Source organism: Pempheris klunzingeri, chromosome 1 (genome assembly GCF_042242105.1).
Source record: "Pempheris klunzingeri isolate RE-2024b chromosome 1, fPemKlu1.hap1, whole genome shotgun sequence".
NCBI lineage: Eukaryota > Metazoa > Chordata > Actinopteri > Acropomatiformes > Pempheridae > Pempheris > Pempheris klunzingeri.
Window position 1 is genome coordinate 33,236,061 of NC_092012.1, and position 19,590 is coordinate 33,255,650.

The following is a 19,590-nucleotide window of genomic DNA, read 5'->3' on the forward strand; positions in this document are numbered from 1 at the left end:
AGTTGCTGTAAATTATACCGCTTATTACACGGCTTCGAACAAAGAAATCAACAATTTGATATGAAATACTCTTTTAAAAACGATTTAATTGATTTGAAAATTATTATCATTGCTTCTGCTATCAGAACGGTGCCCAAAGCAACGGCCTGCTGATGATACATGTCTGCTATCCGATATTACAGAATCAGAATAGAGTACTCAACAATGTTGTGCTACGTTATGTCATTAGTGGCGGAAGAAGTATTCAGTGAGTATTGAGTAAAAATGCAAATACCAGGATGTGAAAATATTCAACTACAAGTAAAAGTCCTGCACTCCAGACTTCACTTCAGTACAAATATGTAAGTAATAAGAATGAAAAGTAAAAGTACTAATGCTGCAGTAAGTGTTACATCTGATTAATATTACTGCTGCATCAATGTTTGTGCTGCATTTACTGCTGGGAATTTTGTTTAGCTTCAGAAGGAAGCCGATAAAGGAACACTTCACTCAAAATCACAATACTTACCTTCTAAATGTAGAAGAGTGGAAGTGTAAAGCTGCATGAATTTGTAATACTAAAAAGTACTTGTACCTAGAATTAACAGCACCTGAGGAAATGTACTTAAGTTACGTTCCGCCACTGATTTTAATGTCATGTTTAATGTTATGTTCTGTTATTGTACTGTTCCGTTATGGTCTGTTATGTCGTAGCTTTAGCTTAGGTAATCTATCTTCATGCTTGACTGAAGTGTACTCAGTCGGCTTCAGGATGTTTAAAAATTCAACACTTGCCACGCGAGAACTCTATTACACACATCAGCAGCCCACTGTGTTGTGCTGCTGCAGCTGTTCTACACAAACACACTGAAGGTGAAGCACTGTAGTATCATTGTGGACAAATGCTCAGGGACCATTACAATATACGTCATATTTATTTTATGATTTTCAATGTGTGTTACGCTGCTTTATTTTGACACTCAAGGTGGTATGATTCCGCTCCTTAGAGTGACTAAGTGATGAGAGGGTGGTGTGTGTCTTGTTAAAGGGCATATTCTTACAATGTACTTGATCGCCGTTGTGCGGACTGAAATGGCGACCTCTGCAGCCACAACGCCAGCCAAAAGGTAACAACAGCTCTGATGATTTTGTCCAGTAAACGCTGGTATTGCTGGTGCAGTGCAAGCTATCCAGCACCCAGTCAAGCGGATTTAATGTAACTCTCCATTGTGCTATTTAAAGTTAATGCCTCCTGGAAATCTGGATGTGATGGTTGAATGAGACCAGCAGCACCTCCAAAAGGAAAAGGACTGCAGGTCTGCAACAGTCTCGTCAGCTGCACTATATGAGTTTTATGTCACCAATTGAACTCTATGCTGGTTGCTTTATAATCTGTTTAATCACGTTTTACACAAAATGCAAACATTCACTTCGGAGAAACGCCGATGCTCCTGCTGTAGAATCAGTGTTTCTGTTTTTGTCTTAAAATAAAAACACACCCGAGTGTCTGGTTGTCTGGTTTGTATCAGGGATCAAAACGATGAAGTTCACCCACACGGAAGTTTGTCATGCAGAAGAAATGAAAATGACAGCCGAGCGGAGGGACAGAGTGCCACACAGGCAGCAGTAAAAAGCACAGGGCAAAAACCCTCCATCACAACCGTGAAATAAGAGAGCACTAAGTGCCAAGGTCACTTACCACTCACCCCACAGCTTTTGGCTCACAATATTCCTCCGACCATTCAGACGCTCTATCAGGACCAATTCAATAGCATCTGAAGCAGCACAATCTATCAGGCAAACTGTGGACTCAGCAGGAAGAGCATCCATTTCTCATGGAGTCACTCAGAGTACCTGGGGTGATTTAGGATCAACCACAGTGCCTGCTGATGCAGTGCAAGCCAACTGAAGACATTATTTTAGGATGCCTCTTAATCACAGAGTCCACACAAAGAATGCATTCATGCATTCATCCTGTAACAAACAAATAAATTAGCAGAGCACAGATGCAAACAATCTCAGAGGTTATATTTAATGTTAAAGCCTCTGATGCCCTCTGTAGGGTTTTAATTTGTTCTCAGATGCTATTATATTTTTGAAATACGATATATGAAGTTGCACTCAAAATAATTCAAGCCTCACTGCAAATTAAGTGCATCGGCAAAATTGACAAACTTTCAGCCGTGTTCAGTGAACAACTCAAAGAACAATTCAAGTAGCTCAACACAACTAAAGCGGTTTCTCCAAATTCAATATTCACAGTCACTTTTAATGACCACTGCAGTCTCAAAACTATTCAACCCCCTGAGCAGAATCCCTCAGAGGAGCACTCATTTGCAAAGAAGATGTCGGCTCAAGCGCATCTGATGCAACTAATCAAGGACAATAGCGTTTGAATGCATGTTAGAAACAAGTCAAGAGAGCTGTCCAAAAAGCCAAGAGAGGAGATTATAGCAGCCGTCGTGGTGGCAGCAGGCACTGAGGGTTCAGTTTGTACAGTGAGGAGCATGCGAGGTGCTTCCTACTGTTGGCTGCCCGTCATGATAACGTGCTGATGAAGTGAATCGAGATCATTCTACTCTTGACCTCGCTGGACATTTCAATCATGAAACGCATCATTAAAACGACTTGTATCAGTTAATATTGTCAAAAACCAAACATGCCAATTTAAAATTTGCTGTGAACTGGTGTTATACAAGTAAAGACTGATTGACTGATGTACATGTTTGAATAAAAATGTCTGTTGTATGTTTACTCATCACTCCGTTCAGACAGCAGTGTTAACAATAGTTCATATTATTGCTTGCTTGTGAGTCGGCTCTGCTCCAGTTTAATGGCTTCCTCAGTAGCCAACGCTTCACTCTTCCACCAGGGAGAATCATGAGAATCAGACCAGTAGTTTCTTTGTAATCCAGCTGACAAACAAACAAACAAACAGCACCAAAAACACAACCGCCTCGGCAGAGGTACTTAATCAGGTAGATCGTTTCTAGATTCGTCAGTTCACCAATCAAAAAGTGACCAGTTGATTCAGTTCTAAATAGATTAGTGATCGATAAATAAATAAACAGATAAATGAAGGACACAGTCGATCCAAATGTAAATAAAAGCACAACATCTAAACCCAAAGGCTCGAGGACGTCACTGTGAGCGGGCCGGTCCACCACTTTGACTGAGACCGCAGTGACATTCATGGTTCCCAGAGGATTAACCCTGATGCTCTGACTTTTCCTGCAGCGCCACCACGATGGTGACATTTTTGCTTATTAAGTGAAATCTCTCAACAACTGGTGGATGGATTCATGTGAAACATACAGACATTCATGATCAGCTGTAGTCACTATGGTGATCTTTAGATTTCTTTATCTGGTGCCATCATCGGGTCAAATGTTTTATCTGTCCAGTATTTTGGTTTATGATACCAACACAGCCTCAGCTGTAGTTTATGCTAACTTGCAAATGCCTTAACTAAGCTGGTGAACATGATAAACATTACACCTGTTAAAAATGATCATTAACGGTATGTTAGTATGCTAACATTAGCATTTTGCTTAAACAGCTCCCGAAGTACAGCCTTAAAAAGCTGCTATCAAAGTTTGTTTTTGCTTTGTTGTTGTCTGGTTTTTGGATGTTTGATGGTTTGACCAAATGCAGGCAACAAACAGCAGATTTAAACACATTTAATTCTGTTGATATCCGAGCAATGAAGGGTAACAGACTTCGACACACGAGCAGGCCGGACAACAAAGGAAAGCCAGAACGCACTGGCAGCAGTTAGACCCACAGACCCACAGTTGGTAGTGTGTGACGTAAAGCATTCAGAAATTCAGGTTACACAGTCCCAGAACAGGCATTTGGAGTGTGAAGAGGGAATGAAAGAGGTGTCATTCTCCTTTTTCTATTGCAAGTCAGTGTGTCATCAGTTATTTTAAGGTAAAATATGCATAATGTTGCTTTAACCATACACACAAGTAAATGGTATGGAGCCGAAGATATACACATTTTGGGTTAAATTAATGCTGGTTTAGATCATGTGAATTCTTTTTGACATCTAATGACCATCACAAGCCATCTTCAGAAGTTTATTTAGGCCTAGAAAAGCAGACCCCAACCCATAATCCTCCTGCAGAGGAGAGTATACACTACAATGTAAATTCTAAAGTCTCTGTTTGTTTACATCCTTTAAATATTCTATAAAAAAAAAAAAAGTCAGTGTAAAATGACTTACTGTTGTAATGTTTATCTGTCTGTGTGTACATATACACACATTAGGACTATCGTGTAAATGTAGGCTGGGACTCACAGAGCTGCTGGCACTCCATGTAAGGGTGTAAACTACAGTAAAATAACAGGAACACTAACAGGCTCTCGGAGGGACTTCTGAAGAGCCGCTCCTTTTTATAGCTCCACAATGAAACAGGTGTTCAGATCCTATAGCCCGGTGGGGGTGTGATGTGTGTGGGTGGGTGAGGGTGGGGGGCTTCATCTGCTGTTTTAGCGCAGCAGATCTCGGCCTTGAAGATAATGTGCACAGAATGCGTTCCATTGTTTTCCATTGTGGTTGAGTTATTGCTGACTTTGGGTGTTCTTTGGTCCGTGCACCTTGGATGAACTGTGGGGTTGTGGCAGGTTTCTTTACCCTTTTACCTCAGTGAGAGGCAGCCATTGCACGTTCGGCCCATCTGCTTTCATCCTCCTGTGGCATCTCTCACCTCGGCCGCCTGCCTGCCAACTATTTCTGCCATGAAGTGAGGACATACAGGCGCCACAAGGCGTATGAAGGGCCCCACTACAGGACACCGCACCCCGGCACAAAGCTGCATCCAAAACCGTCCCTGAATGTCCCTCAGAGAGAAGATCTGTACACCAGCAGTTGTTTGTGGCTCTGTAGTAGCAGTGAAACAGCAAAGTGCACACAGGGAGAAAGGTTCAGAAACACATACCACCACATTTCTAATCAAGGAAGACTTCCCAGAGTGGGAAGTGAAACATCACGTGCTTTGTTAGATAAATGCTTGAGTAATTGTAATAAAATAAACTATGTTTTAACACAAATAATATGTTATTTTCTATGATCTATTAAAGCACCAGAGGCAGCAAAGAAAGAAGAAGCCTTAGAAAAGGTAAAGAACTGGAGAAGAATCTCATCTGTTTGGCACTTTTGTTGTTATTGTAGCATCTTTGGATGCAGTGAGCTCGCTGCCTCAAATGTAAATAAACGTGTATATTTACATTTTATTGAGTGTTCTGTAGTGCCCTCTGGAGGTCAGAGAAATTAATGTCAGTGTGGATTCAACCCGTCCACTTCAGAAACATCCCCACTAATCCCTGAGGGGATGATGGAGCCACACTCAGATGACATTGGGGGCGAGAGGTGGAGAACAGTTCACCCTGGACAAGCATCCAGTGCTCAATGAGCAGAGAAACTGGCCCTGTGAGTGTAATTATAAGACTGGATTATTGTCACTGATGCATGAATGTGTAAGTAGCATTTCATTTTATGTGGTAAACAGCTACGTTACATCCCATCCCATCATTAAAACTATAACACTGCATCTTCTTTTTAGTCTGAAAAGTAACTGTAACCGTCAGGTTAAAGTAGTTAAGTAAAAAAAAAATACAATATTTACCTCTGACATGTAGAGGTATAAAGTAATATAAATGGAAATACTCAAGTACATGTTCCTCAAAACTGAGGTACATGTACATGTGCTCTTTTATGTAAGTTTAATGAAGCCTCTCTGTAAGTGTTGTACTGTCTGTATGGTGCCACTAGATGGCAGCAATGCCTCTCCTATAATACTCCTCAGCAGTGTGGACGTGCTGCTGCTGCTGGTGCCCACTAACCTCTGAGGGCCTGCATTGATTTTATTGCCTTTTTTTCCCCTCTCGTGTGTCTACTACTATCTCCTTCTGCTTTGGCACACTCCCCCCCACTGAGAACATTAAAGTTTCATTTTGTCTTGTCATATCCTGGTCTACAGATGACAGGAGGTCACAGATTCAAGTCCCCTGAGAGGCTGGGAAAGGAAATGAGAAACTCATCCCTCTCATCCCTCAGCATCCCACTGCAATATTATGTCATGTATACCAGGCTTTCACAGGTACAGCTGACTGGTCTAACTGAGCAGCTACTAGATGTCACTCCTTCTAGCTGGTTATTATGTTTGCTTACTTTTTCTTACTTACTTATATATTCATCATGTTTTTATATTCTTTTTTGGAATTTTTACATCTTTCCCAGTTTCCCAGTTATGGTCAAGTTCAAATATATTGTCCCACCAGTGCCTATGACGGGACACCACCTTAGGCTCAGTTATGATCTCCGTAGGGGGGTTTTGGTGGTCTTGGGGGGGGTGGAGTGGGAGCAACAGAGCAGAGAGGACCAAGACAATATTCTCAATAACCTCAAATAGATATCCCCCTCCCCTAAGGGGCCAGCAAAACATAGTAACTAGTAATGTTAGGGTTGGGGTTAATGTCAGGGTACTGTTACCCCAGCAGGGCGATGGATGGTGCACAAAGGTGCCAACTTCAGCCTCATTATAACTATTTTCTACTTTGTCTTGCCTTTTCTTTATTAGTGATAAATAAAAACACACTCACATGCATACATATATGTGTCGGACACAACTATTCTTACTATTTTACATATTCTCGTCATCTATTCATGTGTATTGCATGTGCAGCAGTCACTACTTCTGTTTGCATACTCCACTTGCACCAATAAAATATCAAACAAACAAAAAGACGGCACCATGCAAACTGTGTCCGGAGGCATGAGGCCAGTTTGATGGAAAGTTTGAGCCGGTTGGTGGGACAGCACACACACCATCCACAATTTAATCTCAACCTAAACTTCCTGTCAAACCTTTAACATATCATTCGCCACCTGAACGTCCACATCTCCACAAATAAAAACGGCTCATGAGAGCCAGCTTCCCCCCCCCTTCACACTTCCTCTTTGAGTTTGAAAGTTGACATTTTGTGTTAGCATGGTGTGGCATCTCCTTATGGGGTTCTCCTCTCATCCTACACAGTCCTTTTATCTTTAGACAGAAATGAAACACTGATAAGGATGAATCAGCAGCCATATTGTATGTCACTCCTGCATCATCTGCCTCATTCATTTACACACAAAGCTGTCGGGAACAACACACACACACACACACACACACACACACACACACTGGGGCTTAAAAGCCAGCACATGAAGTCTTATCTTGCCACTTATACTTAAAATCCCCAACAAACCTTCCACTCTGATAGCACTCCATTGTTAACAAACAATATGGAGTCAGCATGTTGAATAAGCAAATTTGCTTTTCTGAGAAGGACAAAACATCTAAATCTGTAATGTAGAGGCATTTTATCCAGAGCTCCATTTTCCATTCCCCTCCGTGGAAATGATCCTCTGTAATATGTTGTTTGGCGTGAGCCTCGAAGCATTAGTCACACCGTAAATAGAGATGAAGCACTATTTTCTTGTTATATTAGAATCCTAATTAGTAGCCAAGTAAATGATAGTTAGACCTCCTGGGATCCTTAAAGCTCATCAGTAATACAAATGCTAACTGTATTCATTTCAATTAGGTACAGTAGCTCCTCAGGTGAGATCAAAGTAAGAAAACAATGCAGCCATCAGTTCATACTTCAACTTCTATTTAAAACCTTCATTAAACACCAGTTCCCCTCAGCTCTCCTGACTCTTGTTTCTTTGCTCAGCAGCTTTACTGTTTTGGTTCAGTCTCACTGCTCTCATCAACCTCATTCCCTGCTGTTTTCAGTGAGAAAGCTCTTAAGTACCTTACCTTTGCTGGTGGCCATGGAGGAGCACTTGGCAGCAGAGGCAGACATTTCCTACAGGAGCTGGCGGAGACCAAAAAGAGGCCTAAAGGAGGGTGGAGGACGCTACCCCCAAGTGGCCAAAAGGTTTAGCAAGAATGAGATAAAAAGAGCAATACTTATTCTCAAGGCTTCTGTGGAAGTGTGATGAACAAAAATATGACTTAGTATCTAAAAGTACGATTGGCCTAAGTCATTATTTTGATAAAGTTTCTAATAATAATAAGCAGTTAAATTATGGTCGAAGAGGAAAGTGCTCTAAGTGCTTGGAGATGAATTGGTCAGTTTTAGTGACTGAACATCATTTCAAATATTATATATGGTGTGTTTATTACATTACATGGGTGGAACTGTGATTGTTTGCTTAGAGGAACATTGGTCAGTCAACTCCCGACTTTAAAAAAACAGCTTTAGTACAATGTTCCTTCTTTGGGCCGATTGATTTGTGTATTTATATAAAGAGAGCGTGTATATTAAGAATTTGAATGTAACAGGGCTTCCTTTCATTTAAGTATTGATGGCTGCCTGTGAGTCACTCTGAATGAACCAACAAAAGCTTCTGTATCGATCTAATGCCAATCAAACACCTGCATGTCCACTAATCACGGATACGATTCAAGGACATACTGCAGACATTAAGACTAAGATCTAATATAAGAGGGTTAAGAGACTTTTTGTGTCACCATATTGTCATTGAACCTGACAAACCCAATCAACATTTTCTAAGTACTATATAGAGATTTGTTGGCAATTAATCTGCGTTCTATTGTATTTCTTGTCTGTCTTTTGAAAACTTAACATAAAAGAGGACTATTGCTGTTTACAGTGGAATAATGATAATAATAATGACAATTCACATTATTAAACAAAATTCATTTCACTCATCTAACAGTTTGCTTCAGGCGTTTTAAAACTGAATTATTTTAGTGCCCAAAAAGGAGCCACAGAATAACAACATCAGAAAATGTGGAAACCAGCAGTGATAACCAGCAACTTAAAGTCTTATGTTTTGTGCAAGTGGGCAGAAAAAATAAAGAGATAACACAGTTGCCCCTAAGCAGTGCCAACTTAGTCTGCTTCTCTAAAGCTGAGAGAACATATGTACAAGTTTTTGCTGAGTGAGTGTTCGTGTTTCTTTTTTGGAATTTTAGAGTCAATATCATAACTTTTGATATCAAGAGAGACTGAAGATTTTGCTGATGGAAACTCACACTTCTCCTCTGTCTGTGAGTGTGAGTGTGCAGTAAGCTGTAAAACCATGAATGCTCCCGTGTCAGTGGATTCCTGCATGTTATGTTCACAATCTTGGGAAAATACACAAATTACAGCTACTTCCCTTCAATTAAAGCATTATGGGATTTCATTCTGCATCTTTAGGGACTAAAATACTGCAGGATTATTATTATATTGGTAATAATCTTAATAATAATCCCTCTTTATGCAGTCTATGCACTATTTTTTTTTACATATGGGTTTGTAGTTTAGTTTACATTGACCACATAAAGCTCTTAATACGGCTGCATGTTCTAATCCTCTCTGATTATCTTTAAGTAACTGTGTAAGGATTTATATTTTTCCACCCACTGTGTTTAAATCATCATTTGTCAGAGTCCTGCACTTCCTTTTTTTACTGCCCTAAGATTGAGTTGACTTCAGAGTTAACATAAAGGAAATACTTACTGCAGCCACATTGCTTTCATTTTCTATTTCAACAAGATAGGTCATGAAATAAATGTTGGTGAAGTGGGTGTAGAGTGAGGTTAAAGATACTAACTGTTTTACATTTAAATCTCTTCCTCTGCCAGCATGAAAGCAATGCTCCTGATTAACCATGAAATGAATAATCCACAGACACTGAGATGCTCTTAAAGTTCATCCTACGTTCTTGCTTCTGCACAAAAATCCATCTGACATTTTCAGCACAGAGAAAGCTTCACAGCGACCCAGAGGAGAGACACAAGAGATTAAATAAATGCAAAGTACTCTAGTGATATTCTACGATCACTCAAGAAAATGCCTGGGGGGACCACGGCGTTTTTGAGAGGTAAAGATTCTAGAAAACAATTTCAAAACCTCTGACAAAAGGAAATCCCCGGTTTGCAGAGGAGAAATTGAGATATTTAGTAGTCGCATTCATTATTATTCATTCTGAAGGCTTATGTATTTTGAAAAGGTCTTAATCGCTCATTTTTAATCCTAAACAGTTTCTTCTTTACAAATGTTACTTAAACAGGACAAATAGTGCATTTGTTGGCAACTATTTTCTGCAGCTGCTCTACTGAATAAATACTGGAGCTGTAGGATCAACTACGAGGGGGGGTGTGGTTGTCTGGGTTTTCTCTGAGGGGGTCAGACTGTGCCGGGCTTTGAAAACCCCTGGCATAGAACAATAAGATGCAAAATGCTTTAAATACAAGCTGGATGGATCTTTGTATGAAAGCATCTAAAGTATCGGCACTCTGATCCTCTTACAGCCTGAGAACATATGAGCAAGGACAAATGGTAATTCAATGTTACTTACAGTGTTTCTGTCACATTGCTGTGAATATGCCGCCTTTATTTAAGATAAAGATAGTCTTAGATATGGATAAGGACATTATTCACAGTGTATATATATATATATATATATATATATATATATATATGCTCAGTCTTTTGTCTTTATAGTTAACAGCGAATGTGTGGTAGAGATCATTTATGACTCTGGTCCCTGGCTGGCTGAGGAGAGAGAAGGTTTTTAGTTCACTTCATCTCAAGAGAGTGAGGAAGCACATCACCCAGGAAGTTATCAACGGGGGCATTCAAGCGCCAACCTGTACTGGCGAGAGTGGATGGAAAGGATGTATCCCAGGTGTAATCTGGCTGTAAAGACAGAGATGAAGCACAAAGCAAAGATCTCAATCTACTGCCTGATCTTTGGTTTCCCAAAGGTTTGCTGCTGATCCATACAGAGGTGATCCCGACACCTGGTAAAGATATTCTCCCCTGTGATGTATGATGGACAGGAGCAGCTAAATGTTGATCCTGAAACACACACCTGGGAAATGCTCGAGGGATCCCCTGGTACACGTGAGATGTGGAGCTGCAGGAAATGTTGCTTCCACTGTTATACTTAAACTCTCCTGAATGCAAATATTGAAACACTGCTAATATCAATCTTATAAAAGCATTGAAAGAACACTGCTGGATGAAATCTGACTTAATCTGACTTGACAGAATCAACATCAATCTACTTCAGAAGCAGAGTACTAAGAACGTCTCCAGGTTTTGCTTTTTCGGTACCTCTGCAGTGTTGACATATTTGAAAAGGTCACTACAGATGTGTTAAACGCCACTTTGACATGACAAAACTATTTACCAATGATTTTGTCACAATGACTTTCAGCTATCTCTGCACTTTATCTGCACCAATGTTTGGCGGAGAAAATCGCATTAGCCTGCACCGCAAAGTGTTTGAACTGCAGTGAGAATATCAAGTCTGAAACTGACCTTTAAAAAGCAGATTAGGTTCCAACGTGAGATTTTCCCTTTTTTGGGGGAAAAAGGGGGCACTTTTGTTGGCACTGAACAGATTTTTTTCAAGGTAAGGTTAAGGCTGAGGTCATTTAAGGTGATGTTTTCTTGCCCAAAATGGAAGCGAAGGACTATATAAAACCACACAGGAAATGACAGCAATAACGTAGTGATGGGGCGGTGGACACTGATGCACACTGAGAAATGACTCACCCGCCCTGCTCCCCTGCTGCCGAATGTGGGCTCAAATAACTCCACGTGGACTCATTGGAGAGTGCCACTGCACGAAGAAGAAATGCCAATGAACAGCCAATGTTTAATGCTTTGAACAATGAGACAGCAGGCACAGAGACTAGTAGTCATCATTGCGCACATTCCTACGCTCCTCTTGTAGTTTCTGTTCCATAAGAGCAACTAAAAGTGACAGCTTTTAATCCAACTAGCAATTAGCCACGTGGAAATAAATTGCTAGTTAGATATTATCTCTACTGGCCACGAAAATTCATTGAGGCTAACAACAGCTGAGCTACTGTAGGCCAGAGATTGTATCCATGCTAATAATATCCCAGTGAGACACATCATTTGACCCCACTGACATAATGTGAGAAAAGTGAGCGAACAGCGGCCATTTCACCAGAGGCCGAAAAGATCCAGAAAAGGGCAATTTGCTGAGTCAGCGCAATGTCACTAGCACAAGGAAAGCACTGGTCTATAGGACTGGTCTATCTCCAAGAGGCTGTGCATACTCTACATATCCAGCACATCTGCACGGCTGTCATGCTGATCAGTACATCAGATTGGCGTCTGCAATGAGCCAAACACAAAACGCATACGTTTCTCGGCTTCAGCAGCTGTCCTTCTAGTGAGCTACAGGTACGTACATCTGCTTTGTGAGCGGATCGACTGGAATAAAGGTTGAAAGGAGGCCTGCGTGATGATGCACTCATCAGATGATGCGCTCCCCTCTCACCAGAGGAGACATAATAGGAGTAGACAGGCCTGAAAAGCATCAGTGAGCAGTGAATGAGTTGGCATTCTCCAGCCAGGAAGAGATGCGAAAAAGATGGGAGCCAAGTCTGAAACAATGTAAGCAATAACTTGTTCTACCGCGAGAATAAAAAGTCATCAAACATACACTGTCTTTCAGTCTTGGCTGAAATAGGACTCAATGGCCCAATGGCTGCTCAGGTCATTTAGTTTGTCAGGACAGAGCAACACATCGCCCTTGACCAGATGTGCCGACCGCTCTGGTATCAGGGATCTGGCTTCAGGGTCTCCAGAGGATTCAGTGGGACTGGATGACAACATCAGTGATAAAATGTGCCGTGCTTACCAGCCCCCTTGGAGACTCAAGCACCGGTCCAGACACCAAACTCCAGTCCACTGCACCACGATGGGTTTAAGGAACATCATCATGTATATATCGGTCTATGCTTCTGTGTATCATGACTTGTGATGTATTGTCATAAACACTGAACGACGTTAAAGGGATAGTTGTGCAATTTTTGAAAATACACGTCCTCACTTTCTTGCTGAGCATTAGATAAGAAGACTGAAGCAGGGGAGGAGGGGAGACAGCACGCATGGCGCTGTCCAGAAATATGTGTACTGGCATCTGTAAAGCTCACTAACAAGTCATCTCATTAGTTTAATCAGTGCACTATGGAGTATGTACACATACTCTGTTGTTTTTACACTTCTGTTTTTAAAAGGATAAACAAACGTGGTATAACAGGGTTATTAATTAGCCTCATTTTTTTAACAGGTTGAGGACAGACAGGTTGCCCGGCTGCTTACCCCCGTTTCTATCCTCGGCTGTGTTGAAGATGACACACAGTTTTCTCAGCCAACTTTCAACAAAAAAGCAAATAAGCATGTTTCCCAAAATGCTGACCAATTCATTTCAGCTATAACCTAAGCCTAAAGCCATTTTCACACCACCAGACAGTAACTTGCCACCTCATGTTTGGATTTTGGCTGCAGGGGTATGAGGCAGTTGCCCATGTGAGAGCACACAGATTTTGCTCTCCGCCTGGCTTTCAAAACAAAGGAAGTGAGCATCTTTTGGTCAAAGAAGAGTGACGAAGGACTTTATGCATCTGTGATTATAATGCTGGTGTCCTGGAGCTGTTCAGCACAGCGAGCAGTTCGTTCTACAGAGCTCTCCAAAGCAGATGTTTTTTTTATTTGATTTGCAAACTGGTTGTTCCAACATATGGTGGAAACAATGTGATGTTACACACCCCTGTACAGTAGGCATCCATATGCATCTACAGACTGTTTGAGATCTGCTATTTGAACCGAGAGAGAGAGAGAGAGAGAGTTGCATCAACGCTATGATGTAATTGCAGCCGTGCACCGTAGCAGCTTTTTTTGGGGAATGATCTCTCAGGCAAACACTTGTCAGGACAGTTTCCATGCGGCGGTGTGAGAAGGCCTTTTGTTTAGGAACTAATTTGAGGTATTAAAAGCTGAATGTGTTGCTACTCTTGCAATTAATTGCACGTGATCAAGGTTCTCACAGGTTATTCGTTTCGTTTTCACAATGCAGCACAATGCAGTACTCCATCCAAACTGACACACCTGAAGGGATCCACTGGGACTAGGAATCTACATTTTGTCATGCAGTAATTGGCTGCACAACTGTTGAAGGCTTTTTGTCACATAGTGAGTCGATAAAAAGTAGAAGAATATATTTCTGTAATTACATACTATGTTTAACTGTTAGAGTGCTCTAATCCTCCTCTGCATAGCAAAGCATCCAGGTGGCATCAGTCATGGGCACCAGAACCAACAGGCTTTGGTTTTCTTGGATTTCTGAGCTCCCCAGAGATCCCCGGAGACATATCCTTTTGGTTGTTTGCATCCCAATTTTCTCAGTCCCACACTCGTGGCTACAGGCTACACAAAAAGGTGGGGGCTGGAATAAAGATAGTCCAATTAAAGTGAGCAACAAGAGTTTTCCCTCCAGCCCTATGGTCTATTATATGACAGCAGCTCACGCACCCTAACTACTACTGATACAATGCAATGCTTTGTACTAACCCGTTACAGACACAGATTTTCTGATGGATGGTTTCGTCTGAACTCTTGCTCCTGGCTGGCTGGCTAACTGGAAGGGTTTAGATGACGTCTGTGCAGAGGTTGGTCAGCTCTAGCAGACATTAGATCGCCGTGCAGGCAGTCAGTCCCAGAGGTGAAGCGAAGCGTCCGGGTCACTGATGTGTTCCCTGCTATCAGAAAGCAGTGAAGAGAGGAGACAAAGAGATTCACTGCCCTTTTCTAAGTAATCACAAGAGACTCACACCTCATGATCAGAAGCCAAAGTCTGACAGGTGACGTCCAGGTTGTCCGAATTAATGGGCAGTCATTTAAAATTAAAGAGGTCCAGGGGGGTTAAACTCTGTTACCTGTGTGTGCACTCTTCGATCTAGAAGGGGCAGGGAGGGGTGTGTGAATGCTGGTGTGTTTGGGTTTGATATTTTGTCATTTGTGTGTTTTCTAATGTTAAAAATGTTAAAATGCACATTGGCGATTCCTGTTCTGCGAAGTAGAACTAGTGCTTTTGTCAATGGAGTCTGGCAGTTTTCAAGAAAGCTGTTTGCAACTGGTGGCGTGCCGACTGCCATTTACTATAGTTAATACACTGTCTGTGGATTAAGACCTCATACAATCCAATTTTAATCTGAGCTACCCTTTATAAGGAAGCAATCTTGAATCTCTCTCTTTTCTTCTCTTTGATGGCACCTTTGGCGATAAGCTGTAAATTCAGGTACGTTTTTACACCTTTCGTTGATTTACTGGGCCAAACATGTAATTTGAAAACATGAAGTTGGACTTCTACATGAAGTTGCCAATTTCTGACATTTTATAGACCACAAATAGATTAATCAATAATAGTTAAAAAAAAAAGCTTTTTATCAGGAACAGTTCAATCCAGTTCAATCCAGTCAATAGTCAGAGTCATATATGAAGTGATGGTAAAACTACCTTGTGTCTTTAAGAGTGTCTTACATTACTGTAATCTGTATTAGAAATACATGTCATAGTAAAAGTCCCTGAACTGAATTGTCTTCATTATCCCACTTTTATCTCTTTATCACAGTTTATCACTTCATTCCCCAAACAATGTTATGGCTTACTGTATGGCTTACATAATAAAGACTGCCGTCGTATGTCTGCTGACATGATGAAAACGCGGTTCTCGCTTTTTCTTCCTGAGGGAATGGATGGGATAATGCATGTCTACAACTTGCAAAGCTGCAAAGGAAATTCTCAACCAAAGTATTCTCAGGGGTCATTTGAGGCTTCCTATATACCTCTTGGCTTTGTGCAACTATTGACAGAACATAGGCAGCGCTGTTGTGTAATAATCACCATCCTCCATTTTTAGTCCCTGGTGAATGTATAGCGAGGACGGTGGACTCTTCTTACAATGGGAACCAGTTACACAACACACAAGCCATTAAACAGATCCAAATATGTTTACTGTGTTTATAAAGACGTTATATAACCTTTAAGTAAGATGAACAGCCTCAAGCACCAGACACACAAAGACACATCTAGGGATATTTTCAGATTATTCTACACATGCATGTTGGGTGTGATTGTGAGATAAATGTGTCCTGTATACGGATGCCTCTGCACAAAGAGTGAGATAGTTCAGTATTAAATTCTACTGTCTACTATAATCTCCATGTTCATTAAATTGTGCTCTCGGCGCTGAAACGGCAAGTCTGTCCTCCTTCTCCTCGTGTCAACACAGTAAGTTGAATGCCGTCAGAGAATTTTGGCTCAGCGTGTCCACAGTTGCTGCCCTTATCGCCAGTGGTTGCTCCCCTTTTAGAGGGCAAAGCAGTGCATTTTAAAGACTCTGTTATCACCGCGTTTGTTTCCCGGTCTGACGTCACTGTGGTGTTGCGGTAGCAGCTCCTCAGCCCCTTGCGGAAGCGTATGGTGAACAGGCCGTAAATGATGGGGTCCAGGCAGGCGTTGAACAGCCCAAAGATGAACAGGATGTGAGTCAGCGAGTGAGAGACTTTTCCCTCCAGGTCATCTGGGAAGAACCAGTACCACAGACCCAAGAGGTAGTACGGAGTCCAGCAGACTATGAAACAGATTACAATGACGATGCTCATTTTCAGAGTCCTCATTCTAGCTTTGGGGATGTTGTTCTTCGAGCAGCGGAGATGTGGCTCATTTGAGGACACTGGAGAAAAAAAAGGGAGTTGAGCTGGCATGTGAGCATGAAAAGTGATTACATAAAAGTATTCCACCGTATTGTTTTTGTTATAATTGAATCAAATTCAGATCATCTATCATCCAACCAAAGACCAACTTACAGTTCTTTTTCGACATCCGTTTGGAGATCTGGATGAAGATCCTGGTGTAGCAGATAATCATGATGACCAGCGGCAGCAGGAAGAGGCAGGAGAAGGTGAACATGTTGTAGGCCGTTTCCTGCCAGTGAGTGACGAAGCTTCCCCTCGTGGTGCACTGAGTAAAGTTTGCCGGATAGGTGATGGTCACATTATGGAAAATGAACATCTGTGGAATTCAAAATAAAACACTTTCAGTTTCAGGTAGCATTTTGCTGGCAGTATTTGTCATTTGGTATCTTCTTTGTCTGTTTAGCAGAGGTCAGATCGAAAGATTAAAGTATTGTGTAATACTGATGTTCCAGTGGTTTGTCCAAATTGCTCATTATCCTTAGGAATTACGTCCATGTAGGTCACATAATTGACTTCCCAATGCCAGCATTCAGTGGTAATTAGAAACAAGTCCTGTTACGTATCACAGCAAAAGCTGTGTGGCTTTGACCTGAGTTCACATCAGTTGGTGTGCACCCCTGACTTAAGAGCCCACAGTGTTTTTCTCGTCTCTGTTAAGGTTAGGTTTAGGGCAGGGCCAGCGGCAGCAGTGTATTTTCCCTGCAGTGGGCCTTCGCAGCAATAGGCATTTGTTTTCACGATAACAGGCTTTCAGTCCAGTGGGAGACTTTTGGGACTATTAGGGTTTCAGAATAATGGGCCATCGAAAAAATTTCATGAGACCAACTCAGCCAAGTCACTTAGCTAATGTTAGCTTAATTAGGTAGCAAAGGTTACCAAAAAAGTGCTCGGTGCTCAGTCTGAGTGCTAAATCTGCTGCACACACATTCACTCCTCACATTTGAGAAACTTGGAGCTGCAGATCTCGAATATTCTTCCTTAAAAAATGACTTAAAACAATAAATTGGCAATCGAAGTAATGCAGATTGATTTTCTGTCGATTGATTAACTGAATACCCAGCTAAGCATTCCACCTCTAATCTTATTGCATTTGCTATGTTATTGACTTTTCCAACGTCAACATTTTGTTTGGAGAATGAATCGCATCGCCATACTTGTGCCATTTGTCTCGCAGCATGATCAGCGGTGTTACATGGCTAGGCTGCCGTATGCCTCACAGTAAGAGATCTATACTGCCAGGCTTAGGCTTTCCCATCCTTGTATAAGTGTAATGAAAGAGCCACTAATCCCTAACATGGAGACCCTGTGGGCCCCCTAAATCACGCAGCAGGGTTTCTTGCCTCAAATCCTCTAGAAACTGTCACATTTTATGTAAATAACATAGATATATGTAGAATATATAACAATTTATTTGAAGTATCTATAATTTGCATCTGGTGTTTTTTTTTTTTACCTTATAAACCTACGCTAATGTATGCAGATCCAATCATCAAGTCCTAAAGCCTGTTCAAAGTAATGCAGTATGGATCATAGAGGAGAAGTTTCACTTGTGCAAGGGAAAGACAGATGAGTTCACAACATGTCCTATATCCCAGCACTTCTCTCTGAATCACTTTCTTCAAACTCTCTATGATTAACTGAACCAAACAAGCTGTAATCACTTGTCTTGTCAAACCAGTGTCACCTGGCCTTACCTGAGGGATTGAGAACAAGGCGCTCATAGTCCACGCCACCATCAGCATGACCCTGTTCCTTTTGCGAGCCATGCTGATGGCTAGAGGGTTGAGGATAGCTGACTGTCTGTCCAGACTAATCACCACCGTGACAAAGGCGCAGGAGTACATGGCCTGCAGCTTGAGGAACATCAGGAATCTGCAGGCCAGGTCGCCGGCCAGCCACTGGACTGTGATGTTCCACACCGCGTCCACGGGCATCACGATGAAGGTAACCAAGAGATCAGCTGCAGTCAGGTTGATTATCAGCACCCGGACGTGGGATTTGCGTTTGTGGCCATTGGCTGCCCACAATACAGCTAAATTGCAGAACGTGGAAATGCCGCACAGGATGAAGGTGATGATCACTCTAACTTTGGCCGCTGTAGAAAACGTAGGCAGCTGCGGCGCTCTGTCCACGGATGTCCAGTTACAGTGAGGAGCCAGCCAGTCACAGCTGGCATTGAGGTCAAGTCCTGGGCTCAGCTGATACATGATGACTGGAAGACCACAGCAGGAGGAGGCGTTCATTTTCTGACCCTCACCAAGGAGTCAGCATTTTGCTCAGCTACATGGAGGCTGGTGGCACCAAAGAGAGATAATTCAGAAATATATACATGAGCCTTATGCATGATGTTGGTGCAAAAGATTCATCTGCATAGATCTGCATAAGAAGACTAAAAAAAAAGTAGCTGTGTGAGTAACACAGTGGCTGACAGAGAGGGAGTAGACTGCTGTTTGGGGCACATCTGCCTGATGCTCTCTGATGTGGAAAGATGCTATGATTGCCTCTAACACACCACATTACTACTCAGCATGCAGCACCAGCATCACCTGAAGTTCATACCACGTTAATGACCCTCTGGTGATTATAGCAATCATGAATATTCTCTTATCTGACAAAAAAGATGGAAATTGTAGGAACAAATGTATTGTACATATACATTTATTATACAAAGCTTTTCCCTTTATAAACATTCAGCTATGCAAGTCTCATTAAAAGTCTGATTATAACCTCAGTAATGTCTTCTAATGCGGATTTATCCAATAATATAAACATATAATCAACAGTTAAATTATCTTGGAGAATTTGGTTACTATACACAGTAAGTATAGCACAGTACATACTTTTATACTATTCTTCTTTGCATGGCAACAGAGCAAAAATGTTTCTACATCTATAAAAGCTTCAACCAACTCACATTGATGTCCGTGTTGTCCTGGAGCGACGCACTCCCCACATGACACACCGATGAACCCAAGAGAAACCTCCGTGTGGAAGTCCATCTCCCCTGCTGGACCCCTCACGA

General features: G+C 41.7%; 1 protein-coding gene across 1 annotated transcript; it reads right to left on the reverse strand.

The window, feature by feature from the left end:
• Positions 1-10,292: 10,292 nt before the first annotated feature.
• LOC139202035 (putative gonadotropin-releasing hormone II receptor) lies at positions 10,293-18,811 on the reverse strand. Its single transcript, XM_070831538.1, has 5 exons — positions 18,263-18,811; positions 16,680-16,884; positions 16,204-16,546; positions 13,921-13,983; positions 10,293-10,299 (listed from the first exon to the last, which is right to left on the reverse strand). The coding sequence occupies exons 1-5, from the start codon at positions 18,809-18,811 to the stop codon at positions 10,293-10,295; spliced, it is 1,167 nt and encodes a 388-aa protein (XP_070687639.1).
• Positions 18,812-19,590: the final 779 nt, after the last annotated feature.